Here is a 19933-nt window from a genome sequence, read left to right on the forward strand (position 1 = left end):
TAACACTGTGTTTATCTATGTCACAGAACTTCTCACATTTTATTCTTAACTACGACCTTCAGTAATATAAAATGTGTCTACAACCTGAGTTGGTCTAATACCATATCCATCTGTCATCAATGCCCAATATAATATGTGGCATAAATTACATTCTTAATGAGAGTTTGTGGATAAATAAATGACTGTGATTTTTTTTAAAAATTACCATTCTAAATCAATAGGTAAGCCCAGGAAAACAAAAAACAAAACAAAACAAAACAAAAAACTAGTATGCCTTCAATTGTTTGGTAAACTGTCATCATTAGGTGCTTTTATTCTGTAAATTTGCCCCAGCATTTTTTCCCTAGTTTATTTTCATGCAATTTTCCTTACAGACTCACAGCTTAATGAAATATTTCAGAGATGGATAGAAGCAATACCCTTATGATACCCGTCTATTCCTAGCATGGGCTTATTTCCCTTTAGGAGCAGAACTTCCTATGTGACTCCTTCAACAAACACCGGGTTTCCAGAGAGCGTCTCCAAGTATAAGGATACTGTACTTTCCTAAGCTTCTATTTAAATAGCATTCTTATTTGAAATCAAATACCATATGACTCTATTGAACTTAATAAGAGTTCTATCAACCAAATTACTTGAGAGTCCTGATGGGAATAGGGATAAATTATTTGGCAGGCTTTCTCTTCTTCATTCACTTCCATTTCTTTACCTTCCTCTAAGAAAATATCATAAGACTTGACAAGCTGGCTTTATTACAGAAAGAATATACATGTAGGAAATAACAGGGAAAAGAAGTTCACTTATTTACGAATGAAACCTGTAAACACCCAAATGCTGTCTCCCCTTTCTTGCATTCATCTGTACTCCTTTTCTGACAGTTATAATTTCTGACGCCCACTCTAAACAAGACACCAAAATAGCCTCATACTTCTTTCAGTGTCCCCTCTGACAGTTACACGTTTTTCACTACTTAAAAAAAAAAAAGTGGTCATTACCATGTGGTTTGTGTAGCTCTCCCTGCAACCTATGCCAAAATATAGAACACAGTGTATTATAACACCAAGCAAACAAAGAATTAAATGAGATGGTAGTGGTGCTGTCGTGCTCACCTTAATGATTTGTGTAATTACTTCTTAACCAACATTCTCCTTCCTCGTATGAATAGGCTAGTTATGATAAAAGTAGAAGATGCTGAATGCAGGGCTGAGGATTTTCCATATATTCTCTCAAATCCTCACAGCCCTAGAAGGTAATATTACATGGACAATAAGACTGATTCTAATAACTTTCAAGCCTGCACATGTAGTAAGTGATTCGGGATGATATTCTAACCCATGTCCTTAGGATTTACTATTCCGTGAACTCTAATGACATGATATCTACCCAGGTAGTGGTCTAGGTCCAACCTCTACCTACCTATAGTCATTAAAATGAATATTTGTCTATAGTCCTTTGCTTGAGCCATCCTCATAAATACTTACATTAGGAAGAAATTATAACTACATGTCCTCAATCATTTCCACAAACATTTGTTAAAACAGTAATAAGTCCCACTTACAAGTGCATCAAAATATATCTAAAAATAAATTTAACCAAGGAGGTGAAAGATATGTATGCTCAAAATTATAAGACGTTGATGAAAGAAATTGAAAACAACACAAATGGAAAGATATATCATGCTCATGGACTGGAAGAATTAATATTGCTAAAAGTCCAAAATATTCAAAGCAATCTATAGATTCAATGCAATCCCCATCAAAATACCAATAGCATTTTCCACAAGACTAGAACAAATAATCCTAAAATTTGTATGGAACCACAAAAGACTCCAAACAGCCAAGGCAATCTTGAGAAAGAAGAAGAAAGCGGGAGGCATCACAATCCCAGATTACAAACTATTCTAAAAAGCTGTATTAATCAAAATCGTATGGCGCCAGCAGAAAATCAGACACAGAGATCAATGGACTAGAATAGAGCTCTGAGGTAAGCCCATGCATATAAGGCAATTAATCCATGACAAGGGAGATAAGAGCACACCTTGGGGAAAAGACAGTCTCTTTAATAAATGATGCTGAAAAACTGGATGGCTACATGCAAGGGGATAAGTCTGGAGCACTTTCTTACACCAAATACAAAATCAAGTCAAACTGGATTATGGACCTAAATATAAAACCTGAAACCATACAATTAAAAGAAAACATAGGCAGTAAACTTTTGGACATTGGTCTTAGCATATTTTTCTGAATTTGTCCCCCCAGGCAAGGGAAACAAAAGCAAAAATTATCAATTTGGAGTATATGAAACTAAAAAACTTTTGCACAGAGGAAGAAACTATCAACAAAACTAAAAAAAAACCCAAAAAACAAAAAACAAACAAACAAACAAAACCAAAAACAAAAAAAACAAAACCCTACTAAGTGGGAAAAGATATCTGCAAATGATGTACTTGATAAGGGCTTAATATTCAAAATATACAACTCCACACACACACACACACACACACACACACACACACACACATAATCTAATTAAAAATGGGCAGAGGACCTGAATAGACATTTTTCCAAAGAATACATCCAGACGGTCAACAGACACACGAAAATTTGCTCAACATCACTCATCATCAGAGAAATATAAATCAAAACTACAGAGAAATATCACCTCACACCTGTAAGAATGGCTAGTGTCAAAGACAGGAAATGACAAGTGTTGTTGAGTATGTAGAGAAAAAGGAACACTTGCGTATGATTGGTGAGAATGTAAAATGGGGCAGCCATGATAAAAACAAAACAAATAACAAAAAAGAAATACTACAGAGGTTCCTCAAGAAATTAAAAACAGAACCACCAGATGATCTAGAAATTCCACATCTGGGTTTTTATCCAAAGAAAACAAAACACTAATTTGAAAAGATATATGCACCCCTATGTTTATTACAGCCTTATTTATAATAGCCAAGCTATGGAAACAAACCAAGCATCCATCAATACATGAATGGATAAAGAAGATGTAACACACGCACATACGTACACACACACAATGGAACATTATACAGCCAAAAAAGAGAACGAAATCCTGCCATTTGTGACAATATGAATGGACCTTGAGGGTATTATGCTAAGTGAGCTAAGTCAGACAGAGAAGGACACATACCATATGATTTCGCTCATATGGGCAATCTAAAAATAAGCAAAAACAGAAGTAGAATCATAAACACAGAGAACAAACTGGTGGCGACCAGAGAGGAGAGCGGTTGTGGGGTGGTCAAAGTAAGTCAAGGAGATTAAGAGGTACAAGCTTCCAATTATAAAAGAAATAAGTCATGGGGATGAAAAGTACATCATAGGAAATGTAGTCCATAACACTGTAGTCACTTGGCATGGTGACAGATGGTAATAGCAACAACAAGAAAGATAACAAATACATAGTAGCATCCCCCACATGAATGGCCCAGATGTAAATAAAAAAGAAAATCAAGTAAGTTTAACAGAGATTAGTGTGACTACAAACAGAATGTTTCCAGAAATGCTAAGCAAACACAGCAAAGGAAACAGTCAACAAAACCAAGACAACTGACAGAATGGGAGAAGATATTTGCAAATGACATATCAGATAAAGGGCGGGTATCCAACATTTATAAAGAACTTATCAAACTCAACACACAAGGAGCAAATAATCCAATCAAGAAATGGGCAGAAGATGTGAACAGACATTTCTTCAAAGCAAACACCCAAATGGCCAACAGACACATGAAAAAGTGCTCAACATTACTCAGCATCCAGGAAATACAAACCAAAACCACAATGAGATATCACCTCACACCACTCAGAGTGGCTAAAATGAACATGTCAGGAAATGACAGATGTTGGCGAGGATGCGAAGAAAGGGGAACTCTCCTACACTGTTGGTGGGAATGCAAGCTGGTGCAGCCACTCTGGAAAACAGTATGGAGGTTCCTCAAAAAGTTGAAAACAGAGCTACCCTATGACCCAGCAATTGCACTACTAGGTATTTACCCCCAAGATACAAATGCAGTGATGTGGGGGCACCTGTACCCCATGTTTATAGCAGCAATGTCCACAATAGCCAAACTATGGCAATAGCCCAGATGTCCATCGACAGATGAATGGATAAAGAAGATGTAGGGTGTGTGTGTGTGTGTGTGTGTGTGTGTGTGTGTGAGGCAGAATATTACGTGACTATCAAAAAATGAAATTTGCCATTTGCAACCACGTGGATGGAATTAGAGGGTATTATGCTAAGCGAAATAAGTCAATCAGAGAAAGACAATTATCATACGATCTCACTGATAACGTGGAATTTGAGAAACAAGGCAGAGGATCATAGGGGAGGAGAGGAAAAATGAAACAAGACAAAACCCGAGAGGGAGACAAACCATAAGAGACTCTTAAATCTCAGGAAACAAACTGAGGGTTGCTGGAGGGGAGGGGTTGGGGGGATGGGGTGGCTCGGTGATGGACAACCGGAGGGTATGTGTGTGATGAGTGTTATGTAAGACTGATGAATCACAGACCTGTACCCCTGAAACAAATACTACACTACATGTTAATTAAAAAAAAAAAAAAAAAAGAAAGAAATGCTAAAGCAAGGTCTCCATGCTTTGTTTAGCAACATAATACAAGCGCCTACGTTACTGATGACAAGATCATGGTAAGACTCTAGAGAACTTCACTGCATCTGTCAAGCTCTCTTTATAATTTCCAAAGTGCATTTCTTCCATGGCACACTGAGTTAGTGAAAATAACTCACGGCAGCCAGCTTCATCTTCATTAAAGTGACAGTCGGGCACTCCATCACACAGCAGGAGGGACGGGATGCACTCGTTGCTTGAGCACTGGAACTCCATTTTACCACAGCGCTGAGGAGGGGGGCTGAGCGCACAAGCCATTTCATCAGAGCCGTCTACGCAATCTTCCTGTCCGTTACATTTCCCCAAGAGAGGGACACACTGGAGTGTGTAGATACAAGAAAATTGATCGGCTTCACAGGGCGATGGCTGGGGTGCCACAGGACCTACACAGAAAGCAAGTTGGTTTTGTATTAGAATTATCGCTCTGTCCACTGTTGAAACATTATAGGATACATTTATTCCTGCGTAAAAATCAAACATCATGGCAATTTAAGTCAATTAATCTCCAATTAGGAATGATATTAGCTCTATAAAACATCCAGATGCAATTAGAGAGTATGCCTCATCTTAACCTCAGAAATGACATTCTTAAAAAAATGACACTTTCAAATTAAAGAAGAAATTTTGGTTCTTCTGTCTTAAGTTTGACCACTAAATCAGATTTTCCTTGAGAGTAAAGATATTTTACACAGTAAGTTAAGCACTTTGGAAAGCTGCATTCGCAGTTTTAGAATTTTGTGGAGGGAATTGTCATTCTACCAGTAGGTAGTTTATAAATGTTTTATGGCCTTCATTTGGGAAATCTGGCTCCCGAGACCCTGGTCAGGGCTGAGTCACAGAAGTAGACGTCTGGGGGCGCCTGGGTGGCACAGCGGTTAAGCGCCTGCCTTCGGCTCAGGGCGTGATCCCGGCGTTGTGGGATCGAGCCCCACATCAGGCTCTTCAGCTATGAGCCTGCTTCTTCCTCTCCCACTCCCCCTGCTTGTGTTCCCTCTCTCACTGGCTGTCTCTATCCCTGTCAAATAAATAAATAAAATCTTTAAAAAAAAAAAAAAGAAGTAGACGTCTGCCATGGGTTTGTCACACTGCTCTTTGCCCTCGGCTCTTGATGACAGCTCAAAGGTCACGTGCTGCCATATCTAAAGGGCCAGTGGAATCATAACGGACGGCAAGACACTGCCCTAGCAGGAATCCTGAAGATAATGTGGTTCAAATCCAACTGACTTATTTTACATATGCGGATCCTGAGGCCCATAAATTTTGAGTGTCCAAAGACACAATGCTAATTTAATACATTTTTAGCACATGAAACTATTCTGCAGCAATGGTTTAAATCAGCTCTAAGCCAAAACCTAAAGCGTGAGCAAAGACTGTTGACTTGCTGCAATTTCCAGAGGTCAGAAATAGATGAGAATACACATAATTGCACTAATTTGCTGGACCATTATTAGTGGAATGGTCCTTACACTTCATATTGTCTCTGTGACAGTTGTTGATGGACTCATCAGTACATTAAGGGGAAAAACAATAGATAATAGTGGGGACCATTTCAGGAATACGTTTGCGTCCTTTACATTTTAAAACAACTTTTATTTATAAACTACTTAAATTATATATATGATTATGTGTTACATCTTATATAAAAGATATATAATTATAATCAATTATATAGAAGCTATAGATTATATATGATATGTAAGATTATATAAGAATTATAATTAATTATATAAGAATAATTTGTTTTATGCATTAAGATGGTGATGTGAATTTATTTAAAAAACGAAATTTGAAAGTTCCTCTTCCCCCTGACTCACTCAGTAGTGGTAATGTAGCTATGATATATTTAGACGTAAAGTCTGTGGTGAAAGCCATGTATCTGAGGGAACCTCTCATGGAAACCAGCATATTGAACTGGGGTAAATGCAGGACTTTGAGACACGGCTACCATGTTCTTATCTAACGACTGACAGGTCAGAGTGGCACACGGGGTTGCAGAGCTCCAGCGTACACACCAGAAACCCAAACTTAGAAGGTAGACTGGATTTAAGTTTTTATACCTTTATACACACACACACATACACATACACACACACACACACACACACACACACACACACCACATCCATTAGATTAATCTCACATTTAAGGAAAGGCAGACAGTCTTAATTTGATTTTTTTCTAAAATATTTTATGTGGTAAACTTTTATCTTTATGAGCTGAAAAAAAAACCATGAAGGAATTAATTTTCCATATTCCAAGATAAGCACAAATTCCTTATGCTTCTCTCCTGTTCAGAATGGTGTGTGTGTGTGTGTGTGTGTGTGTGTGTGTTCCCTTACCTTTTTCCCTACATTAGATACACAAATATAAAACTATCTCTTCTATTTGGAGATAGCGATTCCATTATTTCAGAAATCTTTACAGCAAAAGGTACTCAGAACTCACTTGTTCTAGGTTGTTCTTTACAAGGATGTTGGTGGGCTCATGCTGTGTTTTGTGGACTCTGTCTTGGGCTGCCGGTCTTCCTCCACCAAGATCAAGGTGTTCTTTTTTTTTTTTTTTTTTAATGTTTTTTTTCTTATATTATGTTAGTCACCATACAGTACATCCCTGGTTTCTGATGTAAAGTTCGATGATTCATTAGTTGCGTATAACACCCAGTGCACCATGCAATACGTGCCCTCCTTACTACCCATCACCAGCCTATCCCATAGCTGCCAGGAGGTTTTCAGGCAGCTCACGGCTGAGTCCAGCCCCAGAACTGCCCTCTGCAGTTACACCCCCTCCCGGGAACAGCTCCATTCATTGACAGGCACACGGAGGGTAAAATGGCCCAGCTCCTGTGCCTCAGTTAGGGATATCTCTGAAAGGGCCAGTGTGGTTCCAGAGCACCCCCCTTGCCCCCTGCCTGTGACATCGTGACATCGCTGCACCTGCATCGCCCCCTACCATCCCTCTGCCCAGTCCTGGTCCCTTTGCTGCACGGGGCTTGCTGCCGAGAAAATCTCCAGTTGGCTTCCTGCCCAGGAATCTGTACCTCGGGGTCCACTTCCTGGGCATCCCGACCAAAGACACTCTCTAACCACCAAAATGTATCTTATTTTAAACTGAATTCCTCTGAATCACTTCTCAAATTTTCCACTAAAGTATTTCTGATGCAAGAGGAACATGAACTGGCCTCCCTAGGGGAGTCTACACAGGCTCGTAGCCAGAAGCTGTTCTCCATGAGCTCGGCCTTAAGTCTCTTGTTTTAGCTAATGAAAATTCTGTATTCTACTCCAGAATATAACCGTGCCTTTTTTTTTTTTTTAAATATAAAAACCTTCCTCCAGGTATTCAAATGAAATGAGTACTCTGGAAAGATGTGGCATATTTATCTTCTGAATTCAACGCGTTCTGCTGCACAATCCCTTTGGGAGGTTAATAAAGTGTTCCCAAAATTTTAATACATGTATTTATTCTTGGGTGTCACCCATGCAGCCAGTTAATCACTCCAGGTGATACCTTTCTCGTATAATTCTGTAAACAATGAACAATATTAATTGTTCTTTTTTATAACCAGGATATTCTCAGCACCATCTTAAATACATACTACTAAATGGAAAAAAAAAAAAGTCAGTCTGAAAAGACTACACGGCGCCAGATTCTAACTATACGATATTCTGGAAAATGCAGAACTGTGGAGACAGTAAAATGCTCACTGGCTGCCAGGGGCTGGGGGGAAGAAGAGGTAAATGAGTGGAGCACAGGGGATTTTTAGAGCAGGGAAAGTCTTCTGTATGACACTATAATGGTGGATACATGTCATGCCATAGACTGAGTGTTTGTGGCCCCCCAAATCTCATGTGCTGAAACATGATGATATCTGGAGGTGGGGCCTTCCCGAGGTGATTACCTCATGAGGGTAGAGCCCTCATGAACATAAAAATAACTCTTGCTCCTTCCACCCTGTGGGGACACAGCAAGAAAGCATTGTCTAAGAGAAAGCAGCAACAATATACGTCAGAATCTATTCTAGCCTGTAACTCATATTGGATGTTTTTCTTCTGAAGTTTCTATGTTCTAGTTTCTCTAAATCCCTTGAAAAACTCAACATTTAAAGTACACCATACTTTTGGGGTGGCTGGGTGGCTCAGTCGGTTATGTGTCCAACTCCTTTTTCTTTTTTTTTTTTTAAGTTAAGTGTCCAACTCTTGATTTCCGCTCAGGTCATGATCTCAGGTTTGTGGGACTGATCCCCGTGTCGGGCTCCACACTCAGCACTGAGCCTGCTTGTCCCTCTCCCTCTGCTCCTTCCCCTGCACTCTCGCTCCAGTAAACAAAATCTTTAAAAATAAATAAAGTACACAATACTCTGACAAATGTAGCAAGCACACTGCTATAACTTACCAGGCCCCATGATCTGCTTAGTCAGGTTGTCTAAAACCAAAGGAACTAAAGTGCAAGGCCAGTGAACACACAAGGGGAACGGTGCCACATCAGGCCCACCCCAGCATGGTTTGTGGGAACGCACCGTGTTGCTCACTACGTGAGGGGCTGCCTTGGTGGGAGAGCGTCACGTGCTCAGAGCAACACTAAGACCTACGCCAGGAAAGCGAGCTGAAATAGCACATTCAGGGCTAACAGTCGTTTCCACAGACCCTCAGGTACACCGTCAGAATGGAGACGGTGAAAGAAAGTACGAGAGGGAGAAGGTTGCTCACATGGTGGAGACTGTGACAGAGGGAGAGACAGGAGCAGGACAAAAGACACTTCAAGAAAATGGTGGACTCATTATGACAATGTGATTCACTGTTGAACTTAAACGCACTTCTTGCTGCTAAGTCAACATTTCTCAGGCTGTATCTGAAGGGAGGTATTGCGTGGACCTGAGGCGGGGGCAGGAGGAAGCCAGAGGCCGGTGTGAAAGCTCAGCGCATGTGCACACGTGCGCACGCACACACACACACACACACATATACTATTTCCTATTAGCCATAGGGGAAAGCGTCTCAAATGAATTACAAGTCTAACGTGTGCTGAGATCAATAATGAAGCGTATCGCCTGTTGCAGTTGCAACTATTTACTCTCCGTATATTAGAGCCGATTCAAGGCTGTACCAACAGTAAAGTGACACTCACTCCCTGAATCCCACCAGGGATGCTTCCTCCAGGGGAGAAGTGTGGAGGTACAGCTCGCGTCAGAAAGTGGTCCTAAGTCACTGCCTTTTTTTTTTTTTTAAGATTTTATTTATTTATTTATTTATTTATTTGACAGAGATAGAGACAGCCAGCGAGAGAGGGAACACAAGCAGGGGGAGTGGGAGAGGAAGAAGCAGGCTCCGAGCGGAGCAGGGATCCCAGGACCCTGGGATCACGCCCTGAGCCAAAGGCAGACGCTTAATGACTGAGCCACCCAGGCGCCCCCTAAGTCACTGCTCTCTTGCCTGCATCGCATGAGGAGTGTGATAAGGACATGAGCATTCGCTTGTGTGTGTTTCAGCAGAAAACGGGTTAAGAAATGCTGCTTTAGAGTATAGGGGATGTGTATGCAAGTTTGTTTTGAGAAGAGCGATTCTGAAACCAGCAGACAATCCCACAATGGAAGCTATACTGGCACCTTCAAGAAAGAGCAGCTGTGTCACTGTGACCGCCTATTTGCCACGTCTTTGCTCAATTTTTGCTCCAAGCTGTGATTTCACATTGAGTTTGGACAATGCAAGTCGGAGGTGGAGAAGTCGCAAACTTCGTTTGAAAATACAGTGCCATCTTAATGTCCAAAGAGTTAATGGCATGAGGTGTGTGCTCAATAAATATTTCTTAAACTGATGGATAATAAATCAATGGCTTCAATAGTTTTACCTTCCTTGATAATATGCAGTGAAATAACCAAAATGGATAAAATAAAGAATGTATTGACAAACCGACTATTTCCATTGATTTAATAAGCCACAAAACAGGGTAGATCAGAAAAATAGAAACTGAAAAGTTCTCTAAAAATTCACCTTCCAAAATATTTTAATAAATGTATAATTCAGCAATTAAAGCTATCATACATTCATATGGGTACTATGGGTTTTTACCAATTGCTTCGGAAGTTTTATGGGATTTTACATAAAGGACTTTTACAAACGACGCTCTCTATATGAATAAATCTGCCCTTTTTGTTTTGCAATAAATCTCAGGATAGGGAAATGGAAACAACAACAACAACAAAACATCTGGGATAAAGGGGAACCAACACTGTTAACTAACATTCATATTCCCAGTAACCAAGACATTCCTCTGGACACCACACTCTGCCTCATTCTGTGCTCTGCACAGTTATAGTTCCTGACATTTAGGGTATTTCTTTGTCTTCGTACAGGATGTCGAGTTTCCTTAGTCACTCAGTTTGGGAAGCAGTTGAAACATCTTTCTTATACCAATAAAAATTACTTCATACTGATAATTTACAGTGAAACAGTGAAACGTTCTTATGATTTTCATATAAAGTCAATAAAAGCCTAAAGTCCCAAGGATAATCAGATGGATTTTTATCTTTATGATTAATATGTTTAGTGAAAGCAAAATTGATTGTCTGTTTTGAAAGGAAAAAAATGTGCACAAGGAAGTTCAGTTTTAAAGAGCAGGAAGTAAGCTCTTGCCAAATATTGCCATACTCGATGACATAAGTGGTAAAATGCTCACTGTAAAATACATCAGTTATAAATTGGCAATTGTTTGTCTCTGGCACATATCTCATTAACAATACTCAAAAAGATCACAAAAATTATAAGACTACAGGAGGGGGAAAATATATATATATATATATACATACACATATGTATATATTTAATTTTAGTTCTTCAGAACTCTTGGTTTGAGGGTATTTTGAGTTATAATTTTATGTTCATATTTCCTAAAGGACCCTTCATAAAGTATAAAAACATTCATTTCTTTTTTCATTTAATAATGGTTCTAATTTGGAGTCCTAAGAGAATCATTTTGATCTTATTTAATTTCCATATCTAATAGCTTAAGTATTCCTGGAAAGATGGAATGTGACCTCTGTTTGGACTACAGAGAAACGGAAGAGTGTGGCGCATACAGAGACGTCTGGGGAGCATGCAGAGTACGTGAGAAGTCTGGAGGGCTTCTTCGGCTTGTCAGAAGGGCTACACGAACGAGAAAAGTCAAAAGTCTGACAGAAGAGACAAAAGTAAGGGAAATCTAAAAGCTTCCAGAAGTTGGATCCAGTGTGGAAGCTGATAAGAGCCTGAGAACAGATGCCAAACAGAAAGTGATCATTATTTGCAAAGTGAAGAGCTGCAGCCCCTCAAGGCTAAGCTCAAACAAATACAGAAGCTCAAAGAATTTCACGATGTATGTAGACAGACATATAATGCCTTTATATGTGTATATGTGCATTTGTGCAAATACTGTGTATATGCACGTATGCATGCGTGCACACACGCACATCGGCGGGTGGTTTGAAACCACAGAGCTCTTCACAAGTGACAGAAATGGTGGAGGAGAAGGACTGGGTGGGGGGTGGTGGGCAACATAAAGAAAGAGCACACGAGGCCGTGGAGGGGTGAATACCCTACTGCCTGAGTTCCCGTTCTCCCTCAGCTCAGATGGAGAGGTCGCACACTTGAAAGAAAATCAAGAATATATTTAGGGGAAATCAAGAGCTGAGAAAACAGAACCTACTTCAGAGGCCCCCAGAGAGTTACCACTTTTACTCCACATCAACATTTGCCATGATTATGGCCAATTCCTTCCTAACGAAAAAATAGTGATAGCAACGTAAATGACTGAAATGGCATAAATGAAGAATTTTCTGCCCTCATCTAACCCCAAATAATCTAAAACGTGTGTGAATGTGGGAACATATATAAAAATATAAAATGTTTCTGGTCATGTCTTTCTTGTCATGAGGCCTGGAACCCAGAGAGACCCTAGTGGATTAACAGATTCATTCCTATTTTATCATTTCCAGATGGTGCGGCAGTTCCTGGCCGACTGTATCTATGCTGGTGTGGCCTCTGTTATGCACAATGTTGGACCGGGTTACGTACTTGACCTAATCTAATGCTATTGTTCACTTGGTAGCTCTGGCCCACATTAACTGCAACTTTATTGAAAAGTTAAAAAAAAAAAATTCCCCAAATGCTGAACTCTTGACTTCTAATTTTAGGGCCATTATTATTAAATACATTCCTTTTTAAATTCATGCTTCATATTGCCTTCAGTTTACATTCCCCAAAGGAAGACTCCTGCTCAAAAATGGTTCTTCAAAGCCTTATAGGATTAAATCCCCTGTCCTTGCAGGATGAAGTACCACTGTTCTGATGCCTGACTCAGCCTCTCCCATGTTCTCCCTCTCAAACCTACGACTGTGGAGGAAATAATGAACGTTTCAGATATGATGGCATTATACTCTTTGCTGGCTGGGAAGGGACCAGGAGAGAAAATGTCATTGTCAATCCTGTGAGTGGGAAAGCTTTTACTTAGAGAAATTTTGAGTATTTTGGCACCAATCGATTATTAGATTTTTGTCTAAGCGTAGTAGGCTTTAGATGGGGAGTGGGAAGCTATCTCTCCATCACACACCAGAAATAAATACACTGAAGGAAACCGAAAGAGTTTTAAGCAAGCTGTAGGTGAGGGAATGCTGTTCAATTTCATACAGACTTTAGAAACACCTGCTATACATGGCTCAGGAGGGCCGAAGGAGAGATGATTTACTGAGGCAGGTGGTGGAGAAGACCACTCAGGAGTCAAATATAATTCTATGGTGGTCTTTCAGAGTTCTCTCAGCTGTAGTGTCTTGACTACTACTATGACCGAACCAGAGAAAATGACTGTGATAACATGATTTCCAGTTAATAGGGCACTGGCACTAGAGAGAAAGATAAACAGAGCTATGTTTAATTTCATCAACATTAACTTTTGAAAAATATTAATCAGTAGCTTTACCTCTAAGTTCAGAGTGCTGTATATGCTTATTATTATTTTAAAAAAACACATAATTTTTAAGATTAATTTTTGCCTTTCTGATGAAATGATTAAAAGTGATTACTTTGAAGTATATTGGGTTATCTTGCCCCATAAGGGATTCCACAGAAGGCTTGACTAACATTACGTTAATTATATTACAATCAGAAAGACCAGAAGGAGCAAACAGCAAGGTCAGGATATTCTAGAACTTGGACTGATCTCCTAATTGATCAATCATTTGCTCCATCTGGTGGAAAAACCCAGCCCATCATTTCTTTAGACCTGTTTTTACCAAAACCTGGTTATTTCTCTAACCTCATGTTTTCTATTTTGAGCAAGTTTATATTAGCGAAAATAACTCATACATATAAGCCCATTTGTTCTTCGTTAAGCCAAGAAACTTGTGTTTCATTTGTTGTTGTTGTTTTCTATTTTTGGCACTTCCCACTATTTCCAGAAAGAGTAACCAGTTCTTTCTGGGTAAAATGTTGTCACATGCCAATAAGATGTTATCAGGAAAACTCTTATCAGAATTGTTGAAGTCACTTGATTTTTAATTTAAAAAAAATCTTAAAACAGATTTTTTCTTTCTTTCTTTCTTTCCTTCCTTCCTTCCTTCCTTCCTTCCTTCCTTCCTTCCTTCCTTCCTTCCTTCTTTCTTTCTTTCTTTTTAGTGAAGCAGTGTCACTTTTTTATTCTATTTCTTAGGCAACAAACAAACAAACTTGTTTTCATAAAGTCTGGATGTTTTCCAGGTAACAACATATGTGTTCCAGGGAATTCGGAAAACCATAATAAAAGTAGACTCTACTAGCCCAAGAGAACAAAACAGAGCCAGATTGACCTTGGCAATGAGAAGCTCCCAGAATCTCTCAGACACCCTTGGCCTGGTAAAACAGTTGGCCCTATTTCTGAGTGAAAATAAAGGATTTAGCAAAGGTTATGATAATTTCCAAACATGAGTAGGAATTTAGGAATTGATTACTGCTTTCATATGGTACAGAAATGGCTATATCACTACACCATATTTTGTTTTAGGCATCATATCACTTATACATTAAAGTATATATTATGTATATATTTATGTGCCATACATACAGAAATATAGATGTTTCTATGATAATCTCAGCGTTCACATAAAAGCATTCACCTTTAAGACACAGTTAGAACAGTAACTTGTGGTTAATCTTCAGGATCAGAGGGAGGCACTTGTCAAATCCAGCCAGGCTAACGGAGTAGGGTTCATACCGGGACTGAGTTTTCCACGGTTTTCATTTGGATTTTTTCCCCCTAATTTAACAAAATTCCTTCCAGCCTGATAATCAGCAAGAAATCAAGTAAGAACCATCTCATAGTATAAGATGCAAGTTTCTCCAAAAGCAGACAAGGGGGAATCCGGGTCTTATTTGCATAAGTCTGCCTGGTATTAGCTTTTAATGCCATTTTCTGGTTCTTGTGTTTTGTTTTTCCTTTAAATGTAATGCCGCTTTCTAGATTAAAAAGGAATCATTGCATCCTTTGATAAACTGTGAGGACTTCATGACCCACAATAATAGATTTAAAGTCTAACAATATTCTAGAAACCAATAAGTGAACTGGGATTGACTGATTACCATTTTCTTTCAGCTTTTTTGTAATCATCACTATTCATTTTAAAATTAGGCTCATAAATCACTGAGTCAAAATTATAAAAATGAACCATACATTAAAATCATGTTTTAAATAATTTATCTATAATTACTATATCACTTCCGATATAAAATGAATATCTATTCTGTATCATATGCTGACTTGAAATTTATTTTGTATTTTTCTCAATCAACCTAAAAGTTAAAGATCACTCATTCTCACTAAAGTTAAAACACACACACACACATACACACACACACACACACACACACACACACACAAGATAATGACAATGATTTTTTTAACATGGACCAAAAAAATGACAGAAAATAAACCATGCATATCACAAAATACCATGTAAGATATATTATAGGAGAGCTGCAAACTTCAGGCTAAGATAATCTGCAACAGGGTTTGGCTTCCTGCGGGGAGTATTAAGGATAAATTCATGAAAAAGGCAGTTTTTCTCTGCTCTTCAAAGTGGAAAAGCATTTACACAAGGGGAGGTAAAGGGCAGGGCATTCCCAGCCAGAGAAGCGGTGGGACCGAAGTCATGGAGGTAGAAGACTATGGGGCATGGCTGGAGAGAGGCAGGGGGTCCTATTTCGAGGGATTATTTCACAGACAGAGACAGATAAGTCAAGAATTGTACTAAAGGATACGAAACTTATTTAGTTGGTAATTGAAAGCTTCTAAGCATTTTTCTTCTTCTTTATAACTTGCATGAATTCGTGTATTTTGAATAGTTTCCCTTTTATCTCTCCTCTCTCCGTTTGAGTACAGACAGATAATTTATTATTCCTGGTTAACTTTATAATTTGGTCCATATGCTGCAGAGTATGCAACCTTGATCATGATTAAAGAGAGAACTGGCCATCACGCAGACCTGGATGATGTGGAGATTAGATATGACAGTATAACCTAGGGGACCCTGAAGCATGGGCTTGGTCAAGGGTATGCTTCCAACCAGCAATTTTAATTCTGACGGAGTGACACAGAGACCGTTAGAGATCACTGAGTGATGGCAGGGGAGTACATAGACCAGTTTCCAAAGCAAATATGCAAAGACAGTGGAATTAGCCAGTTTTACTCTCTGATTTACTTCATCTCACTTGCTTCCCACTTGTTTTGCTGAGTTAGATTCTCAGTATTCCATTTAATTTTTGAACTATCCAAAATCCTTTCAACAAACTTAGTTCCTACGTACGTTAGCTCAAGTCAGACCCTGTTGCTTGGAAAAAAAATTTTTTTTGTTACTGTGTTGCGTAAGAAAGATGCCAGATCTACTTTTCTGGAACTTACTCTATAATAGGTCCTAGAAGATGAATTTGGTAGTTCTCTATGTGTCAGTAAATTAGATAAATCAGTTATGCAGCCATTACAGAGATTCTGATGAGTAATAAGGATACCTTGAACTAGAGTTTGAGCAGTAAAATGGAAGCAAGGGGAGAAAAAGAAGGCCAGTCTATAGGATTTGCTGCCTGAGGTGTGTTTAGAGTAAGGTAACGGAGGGTTAAAAACACAAACAAATAAAAAAAAAAACTTATATTCATAACTGCCCTTCCAATCCAAATTCAGGAGAGCACACGGTAGACTCCCAACCAACGCCGGTTGAATGAAGGGCAGGCCTGCTCAATTCACCAACACACTGAAGAGCCCTGAGCCTCTCTACCTGCAGCGACACCTCCGCTTTCACCCGTCTGCCCTTACCCCTGCACCCCCTTACCTGTCCCCGCCTCCTTCTCTCTGCATTCTCTCCCTTTCTCTGTCATTCTTCTGACCCTCTGTACAAATCCAGCCCTGCACGATCATAAGACGGCAAATCTGGAAGGGGCTTAAGAGATCGTCTACTTCATTTCCCTGATGACAAAACATGGTCTACGGAGTTAAAATGATTTTCTCAGAATTATACAGTTATTTAGTGACACAGACATGATTTAGACTTTAGTCCAGCTGTCACCTCTCCACCACTCAATACATGTTTACTCCAAATGTCACGTACTGCTTTATGCAACCTCCCTCCCCAGATCTTCAAGTGAATCCAACGGAGTTGCATGCTTCCTGGCATGTCACTATGGGGGTCCTGCTACCCCCGTTAGAGAAACATTGGTTTAATTGATGATTTTATAAAAACGTCTGCCTGAATCAACCATGAAGCACGGCTGTAAAAACTATAGCTGGAGATTCTGGATTTTGGATGGGGGTTTGGTTGGAGGCACTTCTTTTACAGAAACTTACAGAAAGAAGATACTGCTTAATGGCAAAGGTCTTACTCTTTATTCATGCATTTGTTTTTTAACTGTCTTCAAAAGTAGAATCTGTTCTATGACATAGTGGGCAACAACCTACTTATATTTAGGCAAATGTTAGTGACTCTGCTCACACAGTCAGCTATAATTGTTATGATTATTTAGAATAATACTAACTTCTCAGCCCAAATTTCCTAGTCCTTGTGTTAGGCTCTGGAGATGAAACAGACAAGCTCCTCTTGCTCTTGAGGAGCTCAAAATCAGTGGGAAGTGATGTATAAATGCATGTATGTATGTATGTATGTATACATATATGTATATATGTATGTTTGCGTGTGTGTGACAAGAGCTAAGAAGAAGTAGGGGAAGGAAAGAAAGGGAAGATACAGGACAGAGAAGACTGATGGAACAGTGACTGGGAGAAACTAAGAATGGAAATGACCAAGAACATTTACTCTAGGGGAGGGAGGAGTTAAGATGGCGGAGGAGTAGGGGTCCCCTTTTTCAGCTGGTTCCCTGAGTCAAGCTGGATAGGTACCAGACCAGCCTGAACATCCACGGAATCAGCCTGAGACGCAGGAAGATACATCTAGATTTCTACAAATGAACATCTCCAGCGCTGAGTATTGAGATACGAAGCGGGGAGCCGTGAAACCGCGCACAGATATCGGAAGATAAACGGAAGGGGGAGGGAGCCTCCACGTTTGTGCGTCGGGAAGCAGTAGCCACCTGCCCGGGGGGAGCGGGCGGACTCACGGACAGCACCCACGAGAGAGCTGACTGAGATCGTGAGCCCAGGAACGTGCGCGACCAGACTGAAACGGAGCTCTGGTGCGCTCACTGGATCCAGACTGAGACTGGGAGCTCTGGGAGCGCGCAGGGGTGGCTGGCAGCTGGAGGCTGGCGGTGTTAGAAACACAAAGGACAGAGACGAACCGGCCCTGGAAGTGAGGGCTGGGACGCTGGGTGTGGGGCACACATCCTGGGAACGCTGCAGGGTTGAGCAGCACCAACAGTAACAGAGTTAAAGTGGCCAGAACATCAGGGGAGAATGGTCCGCGATCCCTCTGTTCTGAGACAGAGGCTGAGATTTGGTCACTGCTGCTCTGACTCTCAGAAGAGGCACAGCAAACCGCCAGGGAAAGCCGCCAGAGAACAAAAGCCTGGAAAGACCGGCTCACAGTGTGCCCATCCCCGTACCCCCTCGCAGGGGACACGGAGACTCTACCCAAACAGGGCTGCCTGAGTATCAGTGTGGCAGGCCCCTCCCCCAGAAAGCAGGCTGAAATATCAGGAAGCCCATATCCCTAAGATCCCTATAAAACAAGGGCGCACTGCCTCAGTCCCGGTCAATAATTTGGGCTCCAGACAACCCCGCAACCTCTCCTCATCAGAATGACGAGAAGAAGTCCCCCCCACCAAAGAAAAGACAATGAGTCTGTGGCCTCTGCCACAGAACTAATGGATATGGATATAACCAAATTATCAGAAATGGAATTCAGAGTAACAATGGTCAAGATGATGTGTAGACTTGAAAAAAGTATTAACGAAAATGTTAATGAGAATAAGGAATCTCTAAGGGCGGAAATGAGAGCGAATCTGGCATGGTGCACTGGGTGTTATACGCAACTAATGAGTCATCGAACTTTATATCGGAAACCGGGGATGTACTGTATGGTGACTAACATAATATAATAAAAAATCATTAAAAAAAAGGAAGTTAAAAATTCTATGAGCCAAATGCAGTCAAAACTAGAGGCTCTGACGGACAGGTTGAATGAGGCAGAAGAACGTATCAGCGAATTGGAGGATGGGTTAGTAGAAGAGAAAGCTAAAATAGAAACTGGGCTCAAAAAAATCCAATCTCAAGAATGTAGGTTACGGGAGATTACTGACTCAATGAAATGTTCCAATGTCAGAATCATCGGCATCCCTGAGGGGGAGGAGAAAAACAGAGGTCTAGAAGAGATATTTGAACAAATTGTAGCTGAAAACTTCCCTAATCTAGCAAAGGAAACAAGCATTCGTGTCCAAGAGGCAGAGAAGACCCCTCCCAAGCTCAACGACGACAAACCTATACCACGTCACGTCATAGTGCAATTCGCAAATATTAGATCCAAGAATACAGTATTGAAAGCGGCCAGGGCATGGGGCGCCTGGGTGGCACAGCTGTTAAGCGTCTGCCTTCGGCTCAGGGCGTGATCCCGGTGTTATGGGATCGAGCCCCACATCAGGCTTCTCCGCTATGAGCCTGCTTCTTCCTCTCCCACTCCTCCTGCTTGTGTTCCCTCTCTCGCTGGCTGTCTATCTCTGTCAAATAAATAAAAACTAAAATCTTTAAAAAAAAAAAAAAAAAGAAAGTGGCCAGGGCAAAGAAATTTCTCACGTACCAAGGCAAAGGTATCAGAATTACATCAGACCTGTCTACACAGACCTGGAA

General features: G+C 40.3%; 1 protein-coding gene across 2 annotated transcripts in view; it reads right to left on the reverse strand.

Moving 5' to 3' along the window:
• Window positions 1–19933, reverse strand: part of MALRD1 (MAM and LDL receptor class A domain containing 1) — a 747156-nt gene that overhangs the window by 138755 nt on the left and 588468 nt on the right. For both annotated transcript variants that reach the window (XM_040645358.1, XM_040645357.1), the window contains exon 34: window positions 4771–5034. In XM_040645358.1, the coding sequence (XP_040501292.1) occupies window positions 4771–5034 (264 nt within the window). The remainder of the gene's footprint in view (window positions 1–4770; window positions 5035–19933) is intronic.

This window comes from Ursus maritimus, unplaced genomic scaffold (genome assembly GCF_017311325.1).
Source record: "Ursus maritimus isolate PB19 unplaced genomic scaffold, ASM1731132v1 scaffold_31, whole genome shotgun sequence".
NCBI lineage: Eukaryota > Metazoa > Chordata > Mammalia > Carnivora > Ursidae > Ursus > Ursus maritimus.